The following is a 26,413-nucleotide window of genomic DNA, read 5'->3' as shown; positions in this document are numbered from 1 at the left end:
TAATTAAAAAAACCAATACACACACACACACACACACACACACACACACACACACACACACACACACACACACACACACACACACACACACACACACACGCACACACAAATCAAATCAAATCGACACATTACATCAGGATAATCTGATTTTAAGCATTGATTACATTATTTTTATGCATTTTGAAGGATTTGATCAATTAAGAGAAGTGATAAAAGCCTAAATCTATCAGTGAATGCAATGAATGAAAATGGATCTCTGCAGTCTTATTGACCAGATACTGTCCAGTGACATACTTCTATTGTCATGGCTGTATGAGGAAAAGAATCTGACATTATTAGTCTTCACCATCTTGACCAGCAGATGTCAGCGTTGCACTTTCTTGTCTCTATGGCAGTCGGCGTTATTCCTGCTATTTCTTTATCAGATCTAAAACTGTTTGCAACTCTTAAAGCTGTGGTAAGAAAACTACATTTATCCAAGTCAACAGTGGCGAAATGTGTGAAAGCCACTGTTCAGTGTGAGGTTCAGAGCACGACTGTTGTGTGCTTTCACTCCACTTTGTGGGGCCAAACGCTGACCTATAGTGCCTGCATGGAAACGTATTTGTGATCTATCAAAAATCCACATACTTTCATTGTGATGTTGGTCAGTTTATGTAATTGTATTAAAACAAAAAACCCCGTGTTATGTAAAAGAGGCTGCACACACACTGAAGCACACGCTGCACAAGAGCTGCTTCTTTAAAAGTTTCAATCAAACAGAAACTTTAAAGATTGATACTTCGATACATTTTAGAATTCAAGCTTTTTGTTGTTGTGTAATTCAGAACTGTAGTTTATATGTAGTGAAAAAAAGTAAACCTACATTCAATCAGAGCAGATTTTTTTGGTGTTTTTTTTAAGCAGAGTTGCTAAAGTATCACAACTGCAAGCACACAATGATTGAAATATGTCAGTTTATATGTTACTGCTAAAGCTGGCACAGAACAAAGTTATATTGGGGTATTTGGATTTGTAATATTACCCCTAATGACACAAAATTATATCGGATTTAGCAGCATTTGGTCAAAATCAGTTTTTTCCTCAAAGACAGTGTTATCATTGATAGGAGCCTCAGCTCCATATATGATATAGGAGCCATTCAATGAAACTACTGGTTTGCTGATTTATATATAACTTTTTAAAGTTGTTTTTTGTTTCTTGCATTTCTCAATATTTTAACTTGTCTGCTTATTGACTTGACTTAAGATTGTTGGTGGTGTTTTTGTAAATAATTCATCACTCTAAAATACTTGATAAATGAAAAGAAGTCCCAGTGAAAAAAGGTTTTACACATATAATACAAGAGAGAGATGTCCTCACATCAACTGGCCCCAGTCAGAGTTTAGGCTTACTAACTCACCTCAGTGACCTCAACTCATAAAGTTACAGTATCAAGAACAAATTCTGAAAAATGTTCATTCAGTTTGATCTGGGAGAGAAAAGTCACAGTGTAATTGTCTAAAGGTTGGTCTCCAACAGCTTCCTTTTGCGAGGAGTGAACTATTCATCTGTCTAACATCTTAATCTAATGGCTGTGTGACTGAAAAATAATTTCATTCATTTAGTTTAGCTCCTTTATAACTTCCTGAAATGTTGACCCTTTATGAGCCTGCACACACATTTAACTACTGAAGTTGGACATTTTCCCAAAACCAAGACTGAAAATCAGACATGACCAACCGTCAACAGGAGGTCAAGTCTGCAAAATCTGTAAGTTCTTACACTTAACTGTAAAAAAAATTATTAATTGCAGTTCATTTTAAATTTCTTCTATATGTTATTCTTACGCTCTTAAGACATTTCAATATTTATTTTCATTTTCAGGCTCTCACCACACTACCATGTTGTTGCTACCTTTAAGAAAATAATGTGAAGTGATGTTGATGATATTGATGATTAATACCATGATAAATACTACGAGTACCACTACTACTACTACTACTATGAATAATAATAATAATGTGCACAATGTTATATGTAATGTTATATGGTTATATATAATGTTATATGGTTATATATAATGTTATATATAACACTAAAAAACACGTTTTTAAAACCCACAGATTATCACAGTATTCCAAATAGCTTAAGGAGACACACACATCAACCTCAAATTACGCGTTCAGATCTCTATTAGCCACGACTTATACTGCATAAATGTAAGATAAAAAGTCCAACACACTTTTAAGCAATGGCCTATTTGATAATGGAAAAGATTCGCTACACTACAAAAGGTGTGCTCAGAAATGTTAAATTAGTGGCGATCTTTTATAACTTAATCAGAAAAAAGATATTGATATTGTCCTGGAAATATTACCTCTTATCTCAGCCTGCATATTTACTATTTGCAACTCTATTGCCTTGTTTTTTAGTTGGTCTTATGTTAATCTTTTTCCCAATCTTCTATCTTTCTATTATTTTATTTTCTCATTTCATGTTTTATGGAATTTATATACATTTATTTGTGAAACGTTTGATCAATGAACGATATAGTAACACTGTATTAATGTATTAACTCATTAATGGGGCTCTGTTGCAGGAAGCACAGGAGAGGTTACATTGTATTTATTCAATATGATTGTAAGCATTCCAATTTGTCTATTTGTCAAAATTAAAATAAAACACATTTGCACTGACTGATCGCAATGTGTCTAAAAAGAAAGGATGACAGAAGAATTTTCAGAGACAGAGAAGGGCAGATGTCAAAATGAACACTCTGCAGTCCGACTGAAGCTTATCAGATTTATGATAATCAAAGCGCACTGATTGGCCCAGAGCTGTATGACGAAATCAGTCATGTTCTGGTAACCACGGTGATGCCAGTCGAGTGACGAGGGCTGTTATAGGCCATAATCCCTCCATTAAAATGGATTAAAGACAGTGGAGCAGCATAGAGAGTGTCTGTGTGTGTGTGTGTGTGTGTGTGTGCGCGTGTGTGTGTGTGTGTGTGTGTGTGTGTGTGTGTGTGCGTGCGTGTGTGTGTGTGTGTATGTGTGTGGCGGTAAAAGGCAGATGGCTCTGCAAATTTTGTCTGCCGTGTACACTCAGGCCACATATGGACACACACACACACACACACACACACACACACACACACACACACACACACACACACACACACACACACACACACACACACACACACACACACACACACACACCAGCAGCAGCAGCAGCAGCAGAGCGGGAATGAAGCCCTGAGGTCAGACGGTGTATTTCGGTCTCTCTAGGACTCAGTTTGATCAAATAATGTCACAGGCCTGTTTGAGGGCAACTAATAACCTCTGATAGGCACATGAGGGGAGCCAAAAAGGAAAGGCCAAGGACAAAGAAGAAAAAAAAAGACCTGCTTGATTTATAGAATTACAGATTTATAGAGTCATTCTATCTGGTCAAAAGAAAACACAGGAAGAAGCTGAAACAGAATCAATTCACTCCTGTCATAATGGCTGGAAATGTCTCTCTTGGTGAAGATTCACATCATTTCAGACCCTCAAAGGTTTAATATAATGTCCCAAAAAATGTGACTGATTGTTGACTGGCTGATTCACTGAAATATTTCCACATTGTCACGTCGTTAAATCCAAATCCAAATTAATTTATCAAAGTTCTCAGGAGCAAAAACTGCCATTATTATTGCAGTTACACAAGCAAGTAATACTTCCATGTACACACACACACGCACACACATATATATATATATTTTTAAAAATTGCCCTCTCGCCCTCCGCGGGCGGTCACCTGGTTTTCTATTCCAAGCTCGGGTCCTCTACCAGAGGCCTGGGAGCTTGAGGGTCCTGCGCAGTATCTTTGCTGTTCCAAGTACTGCACTTTTCTGGACTGAGATGTCCGAGGTTGTTCCAGTAGCCACTCCTCCAGTTTGGGGGTTACTGCCCCGAGTGCTCCGATTACCACGGGCACTACTGTCACCTTCACCTTCCAAGCCTCTCCAGCTCCTCTCTGAGCCCTTGGTATTTCTCAAGTTTCTCATGTTCCTTCTTTCTGATGTTACCATCACTTGGTATTGCTACATCCACCACCACGGCTTTCCTCTGCCCTTTATCAACCACCACGATGTCTGGTTGGTTCGCCATTACCATCCTGTCTGTCTGTATCTGGAAGTCCCACAGGATCTTGGCTCGGTCATTCTCCACCACCTTTCTCCCACTGTGACCTTGGGGTTTCCAGACCATACTCCGCACAGATGTTTCGGTACACTATGCCAGCCACTTGGTTATGGCGTTCCATGTATGCTTTCCCAGCCAGCATCTTGCACCCTGCAGTTATGTGCTGGATTGTCTCAGGTGCCTCTTTGTACAGTCTACACCTTGGGTCTAGTCTGGTGTGGTAGATCTGGGCTTCTATGGCTCTGGTGCTCAGAGCCTGCTCCTGTGCAGCCAGGATGAGGGCCTCTGTGCTGTCCTGTAGGCCAGCCCTCTCTAGCCATTGGTAGGACTTCTTGAGATCAGCCACTTCAGTTAAGTTCCGGTGGTACATCCCATGTAGGGGCTTGTCCTCCCATGATGGTCCCTCTTCCAGCACCTCTTCATCGTCTGAGACTTTGGTTGAGTATGTCATCCATTGGAGCCCTGTCCTTGATGTACGTATGGAGCTTGGATGTTTCATCCTGGATAGTGGCTCTCACGCTCACTAGTCCTCGGCCTCCTTCCTTTCGGCTAGCATACAGTCTCAAGGTGCTGGATTTGGGATGGAACCCACCATGCATGGTAAGGAGCTTTCGTGTCTTAACATCCGTGGTCTGTATCTCTTCCTTTGGCCACCTTATTATACCCGCAGGGTACCTGATCACTGGCAGGGCGTATCTGTTTATTGCCCTGGACTTGTTCTTGCCATTGAGCTGGCTTCTTAGGACTTGCCTCACTCGCTGGAGGCATTTGGCCGTTGCCGCTTTCCTTGTTGCCTGTTATTGTTCCTTCTGGGAGTGAGACCCCTTCAGTGACAGACTACCTTGCCTCGCTTTGTTAACATCCTACACAAGCCCGAATGACATCCCAATGTCATTGCTGTAGTTCCTGGTGGTGTGGATCAGGGAGTCTATGTCCCGTTTGCTCTTGGCGTACAGCTTGATGTCATCCATGTAGAGGAGGTGACTGATCGTGGCCCCGTTCCTGAGGCGGTATCCGTAGCCTGTCTTGTTGATTATTTGGCTTAGGGGGTTCAGACCTATGCAGAACAGCAGTGGGGACAGCGCATCACCTTGGTATATGCCACATTTGATGGACACTTGTGCAAGTGTGCAACCATTGGCCTCGAGGGTGGTTTTCCACAACCTCATTGAGTTTGCAACGAACAGCTCCAAGCATTCAGTGATCCATGTGTGTGGCATTGAGTCGTAGGCTTTGCAATCCAGGCAGTGCACAGGTTGGTATTACGGGACCTGCAGTCTTGGGCGACTGTTCTGTCAACTAGGAGCTGGTGTTTGGCTCCTCTGGTATCTCTACCAATGCCCTTCTGTGCTTTGCTCATGCATTGATGCATGTGCCCACTTATCTTAGCCGCGATGATGCCTGACATGAGCTTCCATGTTGTGGAGAGGCAGGTTATTGGCCGGTAGTTGGACGGGACTGTACCTCCTTCAGGATCAGGATTGTTCGCCCATAGTTGCTCTTATAGCCAAGCATCTCTAGGATCATTGCTGCTGAAGTGTATATCAGCTCATCAGCTCAAGCTGTGATAGCAGTTGCCGTTTGTGGATGTTGGAACACTGAGTTACGAGTTGTTTCGTGGTCATCTGTGACTGTGGGTTTCGAAGTAACCATTCATTTTCACTCATGGTATGAGGTAGGCAGTAGCGTGAAGGGTCTTGCCCAAGGACCCACTGGATGCTGTTAATTGCTCAGTGCCCCAAGCAGGAATCGAACCAGGGTCTCCCGTGTACCAGTCCGTTGCCTTGCCACCTGAGCTATCCAGCCACTTCATATGTATATATATACATGTATAATCTTGTAAAGATTACAAATGTGAGAACATGTTTTCCTCTACAGGCAGCAGTGAACAACACAAACATAGTGAGCTTCCTTCCAATTTGTCAGGTCTCACCTGGGGACATCCTCGTCTCCAGTCATGGACCTGGGCAGCGGTGAGTATCTGGGTGTGGTCAGAGGGGCGGGGCTTACGGACTGACTGCCACCACTCATGTAGGGACTTATATGATTGTCCTGGTGTGGAGAGTACGCTGTGGAAAAACACACACACACTCTTCAGAAAAAAAAATGTGACCACACTTGATTATCCTTCATCCTCATATCCTCGCTATTAAAATAGATGTGAAATTAAAAGAACTGCAGGTATGAACTGAGAAAAGAGAAGACAGCATGGTATGTCCTGTTGATGAAAGTGTCAGATTGAGAGCAGCAATAAATAGCATGTGGTTTGATAATATGTTGATTTGGAGAGATGACAGGTGGCTGTAATCCAGCGGACTAAATTTACCCAGCCTGATAAACAGATTTTTATATAACAAACTGTCTGGGAGATGCGATAATAGAATATGTATCTATTGCTAACGTACATTTCAATTTATCTTTCAAAGCTTTGGAAAGAATCTGAGTGTTGGATTGAAACCAATAATGCAAGACCACAATATCATCATGGTTTTCTTAAGTATCACTTTAAGATTTGTGCCATATTATTTCTGATGTCAATGGAACCAGAACGTTATACCACACTCTATAAACCTCTACAGATACATAACCACACTTACAAATTATAGCCTGTATATACAATTGCAAAAGCATATATTCCTAAAAATTTTGTACATATGAAACTGAAAATAAAAAAGGCTCTTCAATAGGACAGGGTTCTCAAATGATATAGTGATATAAACATAATAATATAAACACAACAACAAATTCAAGTGTTATGACAACTTAGAAATAATGTAAATTATGTTTATTCTCCTATTAAACATATTTGTTGCCAACAGTCTGTCTTTATAGTCAAACTAATACCTGAGCGATGTTGATAAAAACAAGGTTGTTGTAGACAATTTATCCAAACTGTTTATTAGGAGACTTGCTACAATGACTGTGACCTGAGTAGGCACATGCAGGTAATGGAGATATATTCAATTCACCAGTTACATTTGATCGTCTCCAAAATACTCCCAAAAAAGTGTTAAAGGGGTCCTTTTATAATGGTTTTCCGAGAGTACTAATCGTCCCCATACCTGGAACGACGCCCCAGAAGTGAATAAAATCTGTCTTCTCTCTGCCTGGCTTGTTTCAGTTTTTAAAAAGTGTGTTGCTCCAAGCAGCCAATCAGAAATCAAAACCTATATAGTGTCATTGGGGGTTCAGCCAATCACAATAAAGGTAGGCTCCTCCCCTTTGACTCCTCCCACAATCAGGAAGCTCTGCTCTGGCACATGGCATCACAAGAGGAAGTACATCCTCCTCTTCCCAAGATGGGCATGTGTGGGCGGAGCCAGTCCAGCTCACACAGACACAGCAGATTCTGAATGTAGCTCCTATGATCCAATATTTAAATGGAGGAAAATCAAGGAAAAGATGGATTTGAGGCAATACACTTTGAATATAATGTTTTTGGACCAATGAGACCCATTATTAAGTGTTGAAAAGCTGTATATGTTTTCAAATTAGTCCTGCGTGTGGTGTGTAATGTAGAATCATCAGTAAGGAGACACTAGAAACATGAAGGGATGAGGTCCTCCAGAGATTTGCAAGCTCTTACCTGAGAAGTCTTGTGAGCCCTGAATTGAAAGCTATTGTGTTGCTGCTCACAATTGTTGCAGCATTTTGGCAGTTCAACATTTGGCAGAGCACTAAAGTGGATCTTTGCCATACTGACCGATGAGCAAATTTTAATTAATTTATCATACTTGTCTTTGCACTCACAGTTTGTAACATCAGGTGGAGGAAAGCTGTCGTTGATAAAAAGCGAGGTGTGTTTGGCCACACGGAGGTACACGACATCAGGGGTGGACTTCAGGGCAGCCACGGCCTCCTCGTGAGTTACCTCTTCCAAACAGGAGCCATTTACCTGCAGGTAAGTCATAAGTGAAATATTAGTACCCTGTTGGAGCCCACTAGAATGGTGCATGTATAACAACAGGAACAAAGTCGATATTGCTAGGCTCCACAGGTGGTACCTGATCTACTCACAGTGCACAGAGGATCAGCATTGCAAAATAACACACATTATCCATTTAATGGCCTCTGCCTTCATGAATATGGAAGATGAGGAGAGTCTCCAAGATCGTGCAAATTTATATTGTAATAGATTAATGCACAATGTGAAAACGTTTGCATTGTTTCCGATAGTGTTTTTTGTTTGTGGACTATATCGTCAGATATGTTTTGATTTGAACCTCCAATTTTGAATTTGTGATGAACATTGCTTCATCCAAGTTTTTCTTTTTTTTAAATTTCAATGTATTTGCCATAAAACTCAAATACAATCAACAATGTGCAACTGTGCTGTAGCTTTTTTGGGGGGCTCCAACTAATCAATTCATGGTAAACACAAGCAACAGCTAACATGGAAGTGATACCACTTCTAGCTGATTGTTCTTCTGTAAATAAACATAGTCTATCGAACACAGAATAGCCATTTATATACATGCATGTATTTGCAAGTGATGCTGCACATAGTGTTCCTCTCACTAAATCTTCCATTAAACACATAAATAACGATTAATTAGATGCTTGATATTGAAGGAAGGCTGTAAATTAAACAAAAACAATTTAAGCAAGACCTATTTAAGATTTGCATTTCATTATTTTTTTCTTCATTAAACAACAGATATGTGCTTTAACACCAGAATCCATGTCAATACATCAACATTTCACCAAACCAAGGAGGATCTTACAGCAACAAGTTTGTCTCCTATTTGCAGCCGTCCATCCTTGTGTGCCGCCCCTCCTTCGATGACTTTAGTCACATAGATGCTGTTGTCCCCCGGGACGTGTTGGTTTCCGACTCCACCTGCTATACTGAATCCTAAACCTGAGACAAAGACACCGACTGCTCACGTTTTTGATGAAACTTGGAGAAGATGTTAACAATATATGTTTGGCACTGAGGCTGTCTAAACCTTTAATGAACAACTAATCTATTTTGTGTGAACGTGTTTTTCTACAATACAAATGTATTTATACTATCAATGAAAATGGTTTATATATGTATCTCTCTCTCACTCTCTCTGTCTGACAGTAAATATATATTTGTATATATTGTATACATATGTATATATACACATATGTATACATACATACATACATACATACATACATACGTATACACGTATACACTCACACACACACACACACACACACACACACACACACACACGGTGTGTGTGTGTGTGTGTGTGTGTGTGTGTGTGTGTGTGTGTGTGTGTGTGTGTGAGATTGTGCACTTGAATTGTCATATGCCTGGAATTAATGAATTAAATGTAGATAAATAACTACTATCTGAGCTGTTGATCGAGAAATCTTCTAAATTAGTGACTATTTATGTGTAATAACAAATTCTCATATTTGTCACATTTTTCAGTATTTACTGTTGCAGGAAAAAAAAAAAAAAACTACTGGAGTGTTTTTTTTTGGCCTGCACACCCTCCCGTACACTGTGTGTGCAGTATTGTCTTACCTTTGGGTCCTTTGACTAATTTAATATCCATGATTCTCTCGGTGAGGCTCCTTCGGCGACGTATACACAGCCTGACCAGACCACCCGCCTCTTTCAGGGCCTCCACGGCCCCGCTGTGGGTCACCTCCCTGACGTCCGTCTCGTTCACTCGCACTATACAGTCGTTCACCCTGCACAGCAACATCACACACCTCTTTACCTGCTGTCTCTTAAGACGCCGATTTAGGACGTGGGGTAAAAGGATCGTTCAGTGGACGTCCGTTAATTAAGTGAAGTGACGTGAGGAAGCAAGACAAATTCATATGACTTATCCTGTTGGGTCTGACACCTGCTGCTGATGCCTGAAGCACATCTGTAGCAAGCAGCAGTGCTTTTGTAAAAGGCAAAGCTGTTTCTGTAACTACACTGGGGTAATGAATGAATGAATGAATACATTTATTCCCAACTTATTCACAGTGTGCTGAACGTTTAGCGAGCCACTCTGTCCGGGTTTGTAGATTTGTTAGCAGTTAACAGTAAAGTGTTGTCGCTTGGATTAAGTCAAAGTATCAATCACTCAATCACCAATAATGATGTTAAAGCAGCAACACCAGTGTGACGCGACGGACAATAATACTTGTGTTGCATCAATAATGGGAAAAGCAGCTTTAACAATGGTTTGATAAATACTTATTGCACTGCCAAAAAAAACCCCCCAAAAAACTAAATCATTGTTTGAATGAAATGCAACAATAGTTAACAATATCCTACTATGAGGATTCATAGTGGGATGGAACATTTCTTTAAGGAAGATTGAATTACTTTAAAAAGTCATGATTTTCCTGTGGACCTACATCAATTTATGTAAATTAAATTGTAAATGAGGGGGGGGGGAATTGTACCTGAGTCGTCCATTCTGAGCAGCAGCTCCTCCTGGTATGATTTTGGTGATGAAGATGGACGGGTCTTCTCCAATGTGGGGGTTATCGGTTCCTCCAGCAATGCTGAAGCCCAGGCCCGAGTTACCCTGCGCAGACACACAAATACAAATATCAGCCACCGACTGTGTGTGTGCAGCTAATTGGTTTACGATTTCTTGTAACACATTTACAAAAATGCCAGTGTATCTGCTCTGCCACAAACTAAATCCTACACAATCCTTCCAAAACAGACATTTTTAAGGATATATTACGAATGCTCATACATCATGCTCGTCCACAAATGTATTTTTATCTTGCGAAAGACATATTTTTTAAATCTGATCATTATTATATAACTGCATAATCTAGAAAAGAACCAATTTCTCCTATTATAAATAGCCAATACAAAGTATTTTGAGATGTAATTTCACTCTTGTTGCTGCTTATTTTCAAATGACACATAATAGATCACGTCTGATGAAACCACTCGATGGCGGGATGGCGCTCCCTCACTAATGCTCTGTCACTGGGTTTGAAGCCAGTGTAATAATGTCTGTCCCTGTGTTTGCGTGTATGTGCACAGTGTCTTTATAACAGATCCAGTCGAGCAGACAGAACCAGGTCACAGGAGAATAGAGCGAGGGAGGGAAAGAAGGAGAGCCAGCCTCGGGGAGGAGAGGAGGGGGAATATAATGAGAGAGGGGCGAGTCAAAGACCCGAGAAGGAAAGTAGGGATAGATGAAGTGGGGACGATAGGGAAAGAAGGTCAGCAATGTAAGACCAACGCTCGAGTGAAGAAAAAAAGAAGTGACGAGGCGATGGTGGACATGGAGACAGGCCAGTTGATAGTAACAATACTAAAGTCATGTGACTTTAGTTTAGCTCTCTTGTGAGAATGAAACCATCGATGTTAATTTTCTTTACAGTAACAAAACAGCAGTAACATCCCACCAGCACTAAGACGAACCTTAATGTGTAAGCAGTGTGTCAGCTTAATGATATTTAAAAAAAATTAATAAATAAGAGTTAAACCTCATTTACTGCTGTGACATGTTGCCAACCGATGAGAAGAATCGAACTTAATATGTATTTAATACACAAATAAGCATTGACCATGTATAGATTGAAGGAAGAAGGAAGTTGGAGTAACTTTAATCAAACAATGTTTTCTGCCACCTTAAAAACAGAACAGACTGAGCGTGCAAATTCTGGGTAATTTTCAAAATAAGTGAGACACTTAGGACAAAACTCCTGGGTGATAGTTCCACTAATCAGAATGAAAAATGTTTATCAAAATCCAGTGAGCGCTGGTTGCTTTTGTGAAACCTGTCCCTTCTGTCAGACAAATAGCGATACAAATCTGTAAAGCCAATGTACTTTTACTGTGTTTTTTTTCCTCCGTCATTAATTGACCTTTAGTGTAGTCACATTATCCAGATGTAACAATTGTCTTTGGTTTTCTTTTTTATTCTTACTCTTAATAAATTGTGCTCTTAATAAAAGTTAATACATGTTTTAACATGTCTCTTTTATGAGAAAGCTCATAAGGTTTATAATGGTTGGTAATTCATATACAAAATGAATAATCGGGCTCAAAACAACCTGGATATGAAAAAGATTGAAACTGACCATCACTTGTTTATACATTATGTATCCTTTTTTTTTCGTGCAGCTAAACAAAAAACTGTATGAAAATTAATGAAATGCTAAACAATCAGCATGGAAACGATGCAAGTGGTTCATTTACTGTGTTGTGTATGTGTTATTACCCGCTCCAGCGTGATTTCTTCATACTCATAGTCTGCTTCTGTTCCATTGACCTGTTGTACAGAAGAAATAGAGAATTAGGTGAGAAAAAGAAAAAGAAAAAAAAGACTGCATTAATTTAATGTGAAAGTAGTACATTTCAATTTTCTAAGTTAAGCACTCAGTAAGGCAGCAGTAGATTAGATTAAATTAGATTAGAGCTGTTGCTTATATTTACAGAGACAAATTTCTGACCCTGCTTAAGGTTTCAAATAACACATTTCAACACAAGTAAATAATAATAATATCTGGAATCATAATGTGCCAATTCACTTCAGGCAACTACAAAATATCTAATACATCAGAGCCACATTCATGAAGAAAAACAAGAGATTTGATCTATTTTGAAAATGTTTATATTGATTAAAAAACAAGACAAATGAAAAAAAATACAAATATAACAAGAAAGCCCCGATGAAGTAAACCAATAGAATAAAACTGAATGAATAATAACAATTACAGGAAAACAAAAATAGAATTACATAGACTACAATTCAATATAGTTTCTAGAGTTTGGTCTCAATAGGTTATTAAATAGATGTTGCTGATGCTGCTTGAAAACTAATGAGGGATTATATTACATGATAATGAGTTTAGTTCACCAACAAGTTAAATATGATCTTACTGTTGAAGTAATAGATTGGATCAAGTTAATGTGAAGCTATGGATGGGTGTGGACTGTAAGAACATTTAAAGAGGCAAACGATAATGACAAAGAGACTCTAATACTAATCCACACATGTATCTATCATTTCTATCTGGAAAATCATCAAAAAGGTAGGCAATGATTGTAGAAGTGTGACAATGCAATCCGAACTTCGTTGTGGTTTAGCTGCCCTAGATCGACAAAACATGTCCATTTGCATTAATTCTTAATAATAATTTATGAGCTATAATATCCAGCAATTAAATAATTAGAACATGTAGGCACTGACTAAAATGGTGTTTTTGTACCTAAAAAAACTCATAGAAACTGAATGTGTCAAAGAAATGTACAGAAACACTGAAGGGAAAGACAAATATAACAGAACATTAGGTGTCGTTATCATGAGGTCAATCCCAAGTTCCAACATTGAAATCTAAAACATGTTTTGTTCTTCATTACTTTCCATTTGTGATATAAAGCAAAAAAACATTAATAAAAAACTACACGGTTAGCCAGTATTTAGCAATATCATTTTAAAAACCTTTCATACATTGTTCATTTAAACTGTTTTTTTTGATAGATTTTCGTATGTAATTTACCTCAGGCAGGTACATTGTAATCCCATATAAACTCACTTATATCTCAGCAAGTTATTAAACATAAAACGCCATAGTCAAGGCAAGTTTTCTCTTCTGTGGTTTCGCTCCTTTATAGCTCAATTCAAGAACAAATGTTTTCAGTTCAAACTGGTTTTTATTTCTTTATTTAATGTTTTCTTTTCTTTTTTTGACCTTTTCACGTTTCATACATTGAGATTGAAAAAGTCCAGCCAGGAAAGGAAAAACAAAAAGCAACAAATATCAGATTTTGAGAAATGAGAATTTAGACTTTGATTATTTATGAATGACGCATGAATCCACGAGATTAAACTCGTAATGCGTACTTAACGATGATGTATCTCTGATGTCACATTTAAGAGCATCCCTGATGAATTGCCCACGAGCCAATCACACTGCTTTGCCTGGTCTATGGAACACATTAACTTCTACATTTTCTGACAGAATGAAGTGCGCGCGGAATTATATCTGAGCCGTACAGACTATTATATAGCATTTTTGTTTCACTCACTTCATAACGGGAGATGAGTGTCTCATTCCAGACACAGCTGCTGCATGCACGCAGGCACACAAATACACACAAACACACACATGCACACACAAACACAGTTTTCGAGTGGCATCCCAATGGCCTTCATAATCCCCTTGGCTGTAATCTGTCTCTGCGCAGTCAGATTAGTTTAGATTTTGAATTCTAGCTGTTTCAAACAGAGGGCACCATCTATCTCCAGCCACTGTGTTTACTACAGTATTATCAAACGCACACTTAAGTTCAGACTGAATGGTGCCTGTTCAAAAGCCACAATGCATCGATTTATAGCGACAGCAACAAAACATCACAATCTGAGATTGATCCTGCGAAAATTCTTTGACATTTATGAATAAATTCAATTTCAAAGGTAATATTATTGTTTCAATTTTTTTTTTCTTATTTAAGATTTTCAGCACTGAAGAGGAAGGTAATTATATAATCAGCAAACTACAAAGGGTTTTCTGCATTGAAGAAGAAAAATACACACTTCTGCTTGTATTTTATCATAGCTTCAGTTCAGTGGGGAGTAATTCCACAGTAATTACATAATAAACTTATCTAACAACCGCAGAGACTGATTCTCGGTGGCAGCTGGCTACTGGTGAAATGACATCTGGATTCATTCTAATTCTAGACTAAACGTTCTGTCCAAAATTGAGACATTGCTGTCATTAATGTTCTTTAGGAAGGAATATACAAACCACTACACACTTTGGAATCGGGGCTCAGAATAGCGCGGAAAATCATAACAAATAAGCCGTTGCACTACACGGTGGATTGCACAGAGGAAAAAGGATTTGGTGGGAAGAAGCAGCAAAATGAGTCTCAAAATGAATTTAGAAATTAGGTGATGACCCTATATATTATTTGCAGAACAGGTTAAATGCCCATTGATCATTGTGGCCACCATCTGTTTGCTAATAATGATAATATGAATGACTCGATTAGATTAAAGGCAGAGTAATGTTTAATCCATGTTAGCAATGCTAAATAAATGTTCAGTTATTTTCACTACTGTCTATCAGAGGACATTCAGAGTTGATCTAAATATTAACAAAACTGAACACAATTAGTGTTTGGTGCATTAGTCAAGTCTCATATTTTGGACGTTGACACATGTTAAAAATGTATTTCTGGTTTTTTTACGCCGAGTTATGAGTCACATTCAGCACAGAAATGTTCAAAATACTTTATTCTGTAATGTGTATGTGTGCTTTTTAGTGTAGCATTGAATCCTGGCACAATATATAATATATTTTTTTTTATATTTGCCTTACAGGTTTGTTTTAAAGGTTGTATATGAAATGCAGTTTGATTTCAATGCAGTAGCACATGTTCAGAAGCACTTTCTCTATCGGGACAACACCGTTTATTGTCCTGTAACATTTTAGACATGTTGAGCAAAAAAAATTCCTTAAACTGATTTATCTTCCACTACAACATCATACAATAGCCAACAAGTAAAGAAATCTAAAATCCTGGATTGCCAATACATTGTGATTATTGACCACAGGCAACACCAAACGTCCAAATCCATGCTCACTGGGCCACTGTCACGTAATTTAACATCTTGTCTGAATCTTCGTGGTTTAACCTTGCTTAGATTTTCTGCTAAAGTTTAAGGTCACATAGAAATAGCCACTGAAATCTTCCTGTATTGGCAGGCTGCAGTCACAGATGGCTCAAATCTCAGCAATGAGTGAACATTTCAAGCAGTACTCACATATGGGGGGGTGTCGACGCTGTCGGCGTTGACCACCACTGGAGGGGGGTTGGCCTGCAAGAGAGAGCAAACATCATTACTTGTCACTTTCTTCTTTCAAAATCGAGATTGGCAAACGATACCGTTGCTGTTGATAAACATTGTGAAGTGACGCGGGAGGAGAGACTTACTCGTCTCATATTTTGGTACAGCATGTTGAGCACATCTGCTACAGATTACCACCATGGAGCGACTGCATACACCGCATGACATACTGCACAGCCCTTAAAGTGGACAGTACAAATGTACCACACAGCAAACCGCGCAATATAACACTTTTATACAGCTTTGCTCCTGCCGCCAAAACAATTCACTTCTGCGCCACAAAGTACTCTGTTACAACTGCCTGCACTTTACATTAGGTTACATTTTGATCATAGCATGGTGAACTATGGTGTTCTTTATAGATTCGTGACACTACCCTATCATGCGTCAGGTCGGCGTCCAAGTTCTCCCAAGTGGTTTAGAAATCCAACATTTCCAATCTTCCGTTTTGCTCCCATGCCCTGTGTCCGCTCTACAAGTGTCTTCTCCTTCTTTCTCTCCCTCCACCAAGTTATCCTCTTGTACAACCAGCCGTCTCTTTCTTCCTGGCTTTGTCCGTGAGCCAATGCCTGGACAAATCACCACCAAAGAAACAAGGAGGACGCCTTCACATTATCTTCTAACGCCTCGTTCAAAAGCAAGCAGCCTACCTGACGCTCTCTAATAAACAGACAAAGGGTGCCTTTTTCTCTTCATAATTGCAGGTTGACTATAAACTCCACGTTTGATCAAACGCATCATTTCACGCATTCCCTTCAATCTGCTCCCACTTCTGCTCAAGAAAACTGTAGCGCCCACAAGTCTGCAGCTCTAGTCTTCATCCAAACACCACCAGTGAGCAGGCCAGTCCATGCAAGCGCTCCAAAAATCCGTTTTCAAACCAGTCAGCTAAATATCACCAAAGCAGCCAGTACAACCAAACCGACGACACAACCTGACTTCAGAACATGAGTGTGCAACCGAGCAGCGACGGCATCCAACCCTCTGAACTAATCTCTACTTCCCATCCACCCTTGTCTACCCACCCCTTTATCCCCCCCCCCCCCCCCCCCCCCCCCTCTCTCTCTCTCTCTGCCACATGTGCAACTGTCTGTCAGTCAAGCTGACTGGATGCTTGATCCCACATGGGAACAGAGAGAGGGCGGTGGGTCTGGTGGGTCAGAGGGATTATAGGTATGGTGGGAGAAGAGAAATCTGCCTGTCGGACAACAACAATGAGGAGCAGAGGGTGTGGACAGATGCATGTAAAGCCCTCCAGAAGCACTGACATATGTAAGTGGGGAGGGGGAAAAAAAGAATAACAATCAACAGTGTGGGAGCAGAAGTGGAGGAAGGCCCAGAGAGGCGGACAGCCGGAGACTGGGAGGGTGTGGAGGGTACTGTGGAGTTCAGCCGATTCTGAGACGTGCTGACAGATGCAGCTGTTATCATCTGTGTGTGCCGCGTGTGATCCAGGTATTACTAGTGTTGTGGGGACCGAAATCAGATTACACAGAAACATTGTGGGGGCAAAAAGCAAATCCTCAGACATGCATTATTGTAAATCACTTCCGCAGGCATACATTTATAGAGTTGGATTTAGTTGATGCTATTTTATTTTATTCTGTACAGTCAATTGTACTTAAAAAAAAAGAGTGGGGTGCTGATTATTCTATTACACATTTTCTGATGCAACAATAAAAAAATAAAAAAATAGAAAAAGACATTCAGGAAATATCTTGAATAGCTGCATTACTTCAACATGGACACCTCCTTGGAAAAAATGTGCAAACCACTGATAAGAACATGTTTTTGCAGTCAGTATTTCAAATATTTCATTTTTAAATGTTGAGATCAAAACGCAACCAGTTGTGAATATGCCGTCCTCCAGCCAGTGCTCACATTAGTAAAGTGATGAAATAACTGTGTTTAATTTCTCGCTATTGTGCACTTCAGCCAAAGCCTCACTTAAACATTATTTAACTTCATCAGTAAAACAAAAAAAAAAAGAAAAGAAAAGGAGGTTATGATCACTTTCAGGGCATTCAGTGTGTATTTTGTGTTTGAGTGTGTGTGTAAGTGTGTCTCATTCATAAAACCACAAATCCTGTCGGGCAGTCAGCTGGTCACTCCATTGACACAAACTGCCAGTGTGTGTTCACACTTATGTAACATCGACATGTTTGAATGTGCGTGTATTCGTCTGCTTACATGTGTTTCAGCTATATCTAAGCAGTTAGTTGTTACATAATTGCTTCGACACAATCTTTCTTATTGAGGCTTTATAGGAGGACCAAGTCCGGCACAGCTTAAAAAATAAATCCTGATGATCGCTGGTTTGTCTCGTTAGACAGGGAGGAAGAGAAACTGGGAACAATAATTACTATATATTTATGTTTATACATTTTCCAGTAAGTGTATGTGCATTAGTGTATCTGTGCTTGTGTGTGTGTTACAGGGTTGTAAACCTTACAGGCCACTAAGCTCACATTGGTAAATCCCCCACTGAGTTTAGCCTCACATTGGCTCTTTTTCACCCTTTACATCAAATTATTAGTGCAAACCATCACCTAAAAATAAATGTAATGTCAAAGAAACCTCCTTTTGGAGACAAAATAAAATATCCATAACAATATCATGTTATATTTTAAGAAATCAGTAAAACACAAAGGGTCCAGGCATGCCTGTTGGTGTCTGAACATTTAAAACACACTGTGCTACATTTTTATGGTATGAAAAATGTTTTATGAATAAAGTTTGATGTGACTGACAAGGTTAAGTTAAATGGTTGTCCTGAGAATCTTTATGAATTAACGTGTGAGGGTGGCAGTGTATTCATCATTAAATCTCTTGGAGAGACAATTTTACAAGTTAGAATAAGGTACAGATCAGGTGACTGAATAGCAAATAATACCTGAGAGTAAATCTGCTGAAAATTGATGAATGTCAATGCAATGTGCTATTCCAATTCAAATACATGTGGGTGAGGATGTGTTCTTGTTTTTCTAAACTGGCAGGATCACCCAGGCTGCACACTCAATATGGGGCTGTTGACGCCATTATATATTCGGTGGAAATACTTTTTTCGCTTAAACTAAAGTTAGGGTAACACAAGTTGTAGTTGTGGGAGGAAATGCATGCAAGTCAAAGTAAAGCTCCCGTGAAAACATAATACACAAGTGCATGTACAAATGTGTGTGTTTTTGGGATTGTTTTGAAGTTGAGTGAATGGCGCTCTGTTCAGTTCATATACATCAACATAATACCTCAATTATCAGTTAGCAGATGGATCACGATCTAATGACTAATATTCAAGATCTCTCTGTAATGATGCACAGAGGAAGCTTATCAAATACTAAATTACTACATAGTAAAGTGTATACAGTCACATGCATAGTCCAAAAAATGAAGACGTTTGAATTGGAAAAGGAGACAATATGAGTCACACCAGTCATAATGAAGATAGTGACACAATGCTACAAGTACACAGATTCCTCATGTTGTGGTGAGGAGTCACTGGTAGCAGGTAAAGCAGGATGCACGCACGTTTAAACTCCACTTTACAATAATATCACCAGCCCACTAATGTACATTGAAACTCCATTTGACTAATGAGTTAATCAGATAGAGCATAACTCTAATCAAATCAGAGCGGCCATGCTAATCACGCTAATCACGCTATTACTCCGTGCTATCTCTGATCAGTGCATACACAGCAGATGTACAGCACATTAACTATCCTTGAAACAAATAATAGAAGGCAGATGCCCTGTTCTATTGTAATGCAAACTTTATACTGCACAAAGTTCCAGTTAGTTATAAGTATTTTATTTATTTCTTTGTAAAGCACTGTGGATTGCCTTGCCTCTGAATGGTGCAACATAAATAGATTTTCCTCGCCTTGCATTCAGTCACTGAGAAGCTGAAGTTGACTGTTATCACTCTTACCTCGGTGGCTATAATCGTTCTCCGATGTCCCATCGACTGTGAGCTTTATTTAGAAATTAGCTACTGTAGAAAACCTGTATTTTACCAACAATCGCTTTTGAATTGCTTCCAGTTTCCCTCAGAGAAAATTAAATACTGCAAGAGAATTATATTGCGATGCAGTTGACACCCTGGAGTAGGCTTTGTGCGGAAAGCACCAGTGAAGCAGTTCAGGCTGTTAGTGCTTCAATTCGAATAGCAGTTTGACAAAGATAACAGCAACATTACAGTGGTGACCTTTATTTTTTAATGCTCTTACTGCTGTTTACAGATTTATGTACAATGCACAATATTGTAATAATGTGTTTACACAACCTGCGCCTTGTGTAAATCATATCGTAAAGTAGGTTTGATGTGGATTCCTGTAATAAGATACATTTCAGTATCTCTTACTTTGAGAGACGTCTCACCTCTTATCCGATTGGCTTCATCCATTCTTACTGACAAAAAGTTGTTTCTTCTATTTGATTGTTCAATTGATAACCCAGAATTCAATTATAAAAAAATAACTGTGTAAATTGTGGACAATTCCAAATTATGCAAGCAGCTACAAATTACAATTTGACGTTTCACTATCTCTGCAAAAGTGTGCTGAAGACTGCATAAATGCTTTAAAAAAAAAAAACCAAACCAATAGGACCAACATGTAAAGATAAAGGTATTTAATGCTATCCAGGAATCTCCAGCATGCTCAAATATATTGGCACAAGTTGAACTTGTGCTTCTTAATGGACGGGGTATCCATTGGCGGTAGAGGTGAATGTGAAATGAATAACAACGAGCACACGTGCGATTTCTTCCTAAGGACCAAACCTACCTGAACATGGCTCTGTAATCGGGGAAAGTGGTGTATGAGTGGCACGTGAGGCACATCCACTGTGTGTGCGGTCCAGATATGCGTGTCATTGGGCCATGGCCTGCCGCCAGCTTTTCCTTTGCTTTTCGTGGGACTCTTTTTCACGCTGTCCCTCAGGTTGGTAAACTTTCCTCTGGAACCCCTTGTGGCCAGGTTGGTAGGCAGCGTGCTCCACCCGTAACCTCCCAGCCCTGAACACAAGGGGAGCTGTGGTGAGTGAAAAGGATGGATGGACAGTGACTGGGAGGCGTGTGGAAGTGCGGGAGGGCAGTTGTGGTGGTGGTGCTGATACTGCTGGAACAACGAGTGGTGGCTGGGTGAATGGAGCTGTGGCTGGTGGTACATTTGATGAGTGGAGGGAGAAGACAGCAGGCGACTCGGCGAGGCTGGCGGATGGCACTGTTGCTGGTTTTGAGGGTGATGGTGGAGCTGATGGTGGCTCGGCGATAGATGAAGCTGGTGGTGGCTTGGTGACAAGTGGATCTGGTGGCGGCTCGGGCTCTGGTGAAGCTGGTGGTGGCTTGACGAGTGCAGCAAGTTACTTGATGACTGTGGAGCCAGCTGGTACGTCGGTGAAGGTGGAGCAAGTTGATGACTTGAGGACGTCGCCGCTATGTGATAGTAGCTTGGAGAAGGAGATGGAAGCAGATGCTGCGGTGCGTGGCAGGCATGCTTAGATGAGTGCGCATGGTGCTTTGGTGAGTGCAGAGGCGAAGGTTGCAGTTGGTAATTTGGAGTGTGTATTTGCAACAAATTCTGGTTATGCTTCGAGTGAGCATGGCTCTTTCCCGACTTCGATTTCCCTTTCCCAGTCTTTCCCTTAGTAGAACCAGCGCTGGGCTTTTTTGGGCTACAGCAAAACTCATGGCTGTGGAAATAAGTGTTCATAGCTATAAAAATTCTCCAAAAGTCTCAGAGAGATCCGCCTGTCTTCTGTCTCCTTTCAATCCCCTCTTACCATACTGTCTTTTTATGGCGATCGCAAAAGCTCCACAAACTCCGTGCCAAAATAATATAGGTCATGCCTCTCAAAATGTGTCCTTCCTGATGTGTATGAAGTTGCCTCAAAAGATGAAATCCACTGGGATATCAGAAAATTATGAAAAAGGATCTTTCTTTGTAGGCAGTTTCTTTTCTCTCATGGATTAATATGGAAAAGCAAAGCTTCGTCGTCCAGTAAGGTATTTAACTCCAAAGATGTACACTGACCATCATTCAGCGATACGGGGTCACGCAAAAGATGCAACTGGGAAAAAAAACTGGGAAAAAAACCCCAAATCGACAAACTTAAATCCTTATTTCAGTCTTCCTTTCTCTTACTGTGTCGCTTGCTTCTTGAGGACGGGAGTCAATTGATGCGCTCCACTGGAAGATTGGTGTTTCTCACTATGCGATTATGCTCCACTCCAGTGGTCAGTCACTCAGAGTAATTCATATTATCCACCTCTGTACCTGCCTCCAGCCCGGATTCGTATCAGGAAAGTAGGTCGATCCGCAAATAAAGTTTCGTTTCTACTCTAAAAATTGTAAACTAAAGTAAAAGCTTGAGATCAAGAGAGATCCCTCGTTGACATTTCTGTTGAAAAAAAAATAAAAATCTGTCTGTTTCTTTATATCCACCAGGAACAACAGGGTTAAATTGTCTTTGTCTTCTTTCTTTTTTCTTCTCTGAAATGTTTGTCATGATGAGTTGATATCGGGCACAATCTTCATGAACAAGTCTTTTTCTCAGCCTTTTTCATCTTTCTTCCTATACTGCCTCCCTCTTTCAGCATCTGCCCCCTCTTCTCCTGTCTTGCTTGCTCTCTCTCTGTCGCTTTCTCTCTCTCTCTCTCTCTCTGCCTCTGTCTTTTTCCCGGACGAGCCAATTAGGGGGCTTCCCTGGACTCCTGCACATGACAGCAGCCAGGCATGACTAATCGATAGGCGACTGGGGACAGTGATACAACGCTCAGAGTTCGGTCAGTGTGTGTGTGTGTGTGTGTGTGTGTGTGTGTGTGTGTGTGTGTGGTGTGTGTGTGTGTGTGTGTGTGTGTGTGTGTGTGTGTGTGTGTGTGTGTGTGTGTGTAGGATGAAGGAAGCATTGTGATTGGTGCAAGGCAGTCACTTCCATCAACCTTTGTCTTGGTCCTTTGAAGCATCACAAGGCAGGCCGGGTCAGCAGGAACGCAGTGTTTGTGAGTTGATGTGTGTCTGCGTGTGCATCTCTGTGTGCGTGTTGGCCTACTTCCCATGAACACACGTCTCCATGTGTGTTTTATCCTTCCTAATGTGTTCACCGACACTGACACACAGTCAGAGGTAAAGCGTTAACAACAGAACAGCTGTCTGGTTCACTAAGGTGAATATAAAACACAACAGTTTCTATCATCAATGGGGGTACGGCCTCCGATCTTTTGTCATTAAACACTGGGGTCACATGAGAAAGAGATGCTCTGGCTGATAGAAAAACTCAGATTTACCCAACTAAATGTCACGTGTGACTTTTCTTTGAAGAAATTATTCAAATCAAGTGTCAATTTTTCTCAATAAAACCAGATATACTGACCACTTAGTTTGTTTTGATGTGTACTTTCTTCACCAATGAACATAAACAACTTATTTCTGTTGTATGGATGAAAAGAAAATTACAAAATGCACCACGAAAAAAATACACTCAATAACCACAATTACACATATATTCTAGTGAGGACTTAAACTTGTCTGCTGATTTATTTATTTTTTTCTTATCTCATAATTTCCCACCAAAAAGCTCACCAATGTTTGTTAGATCTGTGTACTAGGATGTTTTTAGGAAACAATTTTTGGTACAATTTCCAATTACGAGCACATGATTCGTAGACATATTAGCAACACATTAGTGTGTAACCAGTACTTAAGCACACCACTGGTTCATATGGGTGCCTCTCACATCATTTTGAGAGATATTGCACTTGTAATGCCCTCGTGAATCTAAGTTAGTCAGATAAGTTTAAGGTCAGGTTTACAAACATCTCAGCAGTCTCAGTGCGCCTTACATGATCCGTCACATCACCCAGCTGTGCACACAATCATTCATCAAAGACAAACCCGTGGCTAAGTGTCTTCCCCAGTGACAGTTCAACACCTCAACGTGACAAGATGGATCGGAACCACCAACGTTGAGATTAACGACCCTCTCTGCAAACTGAAGCAGACCCATCTCTAAACAGCTGTGCACATTTCCCTGTTGATGTTTGTATTTAGTACGTGTGTCTATATGCAGTATTTCAAGTAAGTTGGGTAAATAACAACAACAATATATCACGATATCACTAAATATGACATATATTAAACATCAACTGAGATGAACATAAACGTTTAACATGTATGTAGTGACAAAGAACGAGCTCATATTTTCTCATCTGTTTAAATATAGCTTCAGGTTGTCAGCAGCTGGTATTTGTTAAAGAACAAGAGCAGCCACAGTCACTGATTTGTGCATGGACCTACAGAAACCCCCCCCACTCAAGCATTACTATCTGCTTTTAGCTATGAAGTCCCCGTTGTGATAATGTCAACTAATATATGCCAGAACTTCCCCCAAACCAAGCTGATAAGAGAAACAGCGTCAGATAGACAGACAAGGCACATTAAGAAGCAGGGCTCATGTGGGGAACACAAAGACGTGAAGAGAGGGTGAGGGTGGCTCAGAAAAAAAAAGAAAAAGAAAAAGCCTGTTATGCGCTGAGAGAGTGTTAGCGGGTATATGTGTATGTGCGTGTGTGTTCCTGTGTAAAGTACTGCTGGCGCTGCAGGCGAACCGCTCAGTCAGGAGAGGATGAGCAAGGAGAATAGGCTGTTGGCATCACAGTGCTAAATGAAGCCAGCACTAATATAGTGCTAGAGGGTGGGGTTGGAAGAGGTGGAGGTTGCAGACAAATGAAAATGCAGAGATGAGATCGAGGGTGGAAGACAAGAGGTAGAAACAAAGACAGGAGGATGAGATATCTGCGCTGTGCAATGTTGTACTAGAGGCCCAGAGTGTAGGAGAATGTTGCGTTGTGATATTACTTCTTGTCACTTGGCTTCAAGTTTTGTTTGGAATATTCAAATTATGACAAACTCGACACATCACCCTCAAACATCTGAGTCAGTGGGCCCACTTCATGTCAAGCTTTACTTAAGAGTTCTACCCACACCCCACACACACACACACACGCACATATATCTGTGAAACTGTGTTTCTCATTTCATGTTGTGGGTAGGACTGACTGGACTAACTGGCAGAAAACATTCTCATTGGCAGTTTGGATGAGAAAACCTTTTCTGATTATTAGTGAAATAGAGTTGAATTAGTTAGTTTCGAGATTACACAACCACATGATTGCGACTGACAGCTTGTGAGAGAATGAGGGTATATATGAGGGTTGCTTCCAGTTCCAGGGTTGTTTCGACACACACACACACACACACACGCACACACACACACACACACACACACACACACACACATATAGGTTGAAACGACCCTGAAACTCCCTATCACTTTCTGATTACATCACATCACAAAATAATCAATGAGGATCAAGTGCTCAGAAAAAAGCGAAAATAAAACATGAACAAGAATCCTGGCAAGGGGCATAGGTGATTTGTCAGACAGACATCAGTAAAGCATTCAACAAAAATCAACCCCCCCCCAACCCCTTCCATTCCCTCATGTTGCTAGACGTGACCAGCAGGGGGCCTCAGACTCCACAAACAGATGAAGCAGTGCGGAGAAAGATAAGGATGTACACAGATATGATGATGGTGCTCAACAGTTTTGCTGCTCCAGTTCACAGTTGTGTGCTTTTGGTCATCGAGGTTGCAGCTCTGCCTATCAAACAGCTGTATGACAGGCCGGCAGCAGCTGCAGATGGACATGGGAACATAGACATAGACTTGTGCCAATATACTATATAAAGTGTGCAATTTACTAGGATGTACGGGTGGGATCTCCTGTCCCTCTGATCTAAGTATACTTACTTCTACTTTATCATTCTTAATTAGGTGGGGAATAAAATCTTTGTACCTCTGCCAACGTTCCCATATCAAGAATGCAAGTCACAGTTTCCTCAGACAAATGGATTGCTATAATCATTTCAAATGTGTTTTACTCTAAGTGACGTTATGCTTGCATTCACCATGGAGTCATTGGATGGACCATTGAGACGCCACAAGCACAAAAAGAAATGTGACACCATGGAGTATGTGACACATATACAGTATGTGAGGTGGTCTCTAATAGAGTCAAAGCCAAAAGTGTGACGTACAAAACGGAAAACACATTAAAAAAAATATTCAATTGTTTCTGCCTGTTTATTAAGTTGGAAACATTTACTAGATCAGATTACTAGATTACAGATTACGAGATAGATCTGATTTTAAGATATTGAAGTATCACATGAATTGCTAGTATTTGGACAAGTGAGACTTCCGAAAGAGTTTCACACACAAATATTTCGTTGTTCATATCTAAGGGATCCATCAAAGGTACAACATGTAGATACAACAAAACAAAAAAACAAAAAAACATGTAGATATCAAGTGATTCAGTACCTTCAAACAAGCAAACACCATGTCTGTTATTTAACTTTTTGCAAGCTTAT

General features: G+C 40.2%; 1 protein-coding gene across 2 annotated transcripts in view; it reads right to left on the bottom strand.

Moving 5' to 3' along the window:
• Positions 1–26,413, bottom strand: part of LOC308137460 (disks large homolog 4-like) — a gene marked incomplete at its 3' end in the record, with an annotated part of 123,502 nt that overhangs the window by 38,312 nt on the left and 58,777 nt on the right. For both annotated transcript variants that reach the window (XM_080506163.1, XM_080506164.1), the window contains exons 5-11: positions 15,899–15,952; positions 12,344–12,394; positions 10,557–10,681; positions 9,676–9,845; positions 8,894–9,030; positions 7,920–8,064; positions 6,103–6,238 (exon numbers count right to left, since the gene is read on the bottom strand). In XM_080506163.1, coding sequence (XP_080362289.1) covers positions 6,103–6,238; positions 7,920–8,064; positions 8,894–9,030; positions 9,676–9,845; positions 10,557–10,681; positions 12,344–12,394; positions 15,899–15,952 — 818 coding nt within the window. The remainder of the gene's footprint in view (positions 1–6,102; positions 6,239–7,919; positions 8,065–8,893; positions 9,031–9,675; positions 9,846–10,556; positions 10,682–12,343; positions 12,395–15,898; positions 15,953–26,413) is intronic.

The sequence above is a fragment of the Blennius ocellaris genome (assembly GCF_963422515.1).
Source record: "Blennius ocellaris genome assembly, chromosome: 12".
Taxonomy (NCBI): Eukaryota; Metazoa; Chordata; class Actinopteri; order Blenniiformes; family Blenniidae; genus Blennius; species Blennius ocellaris.
This window is presented reverse-complemented; position numbering and strand designations above follow the sequence as displayed.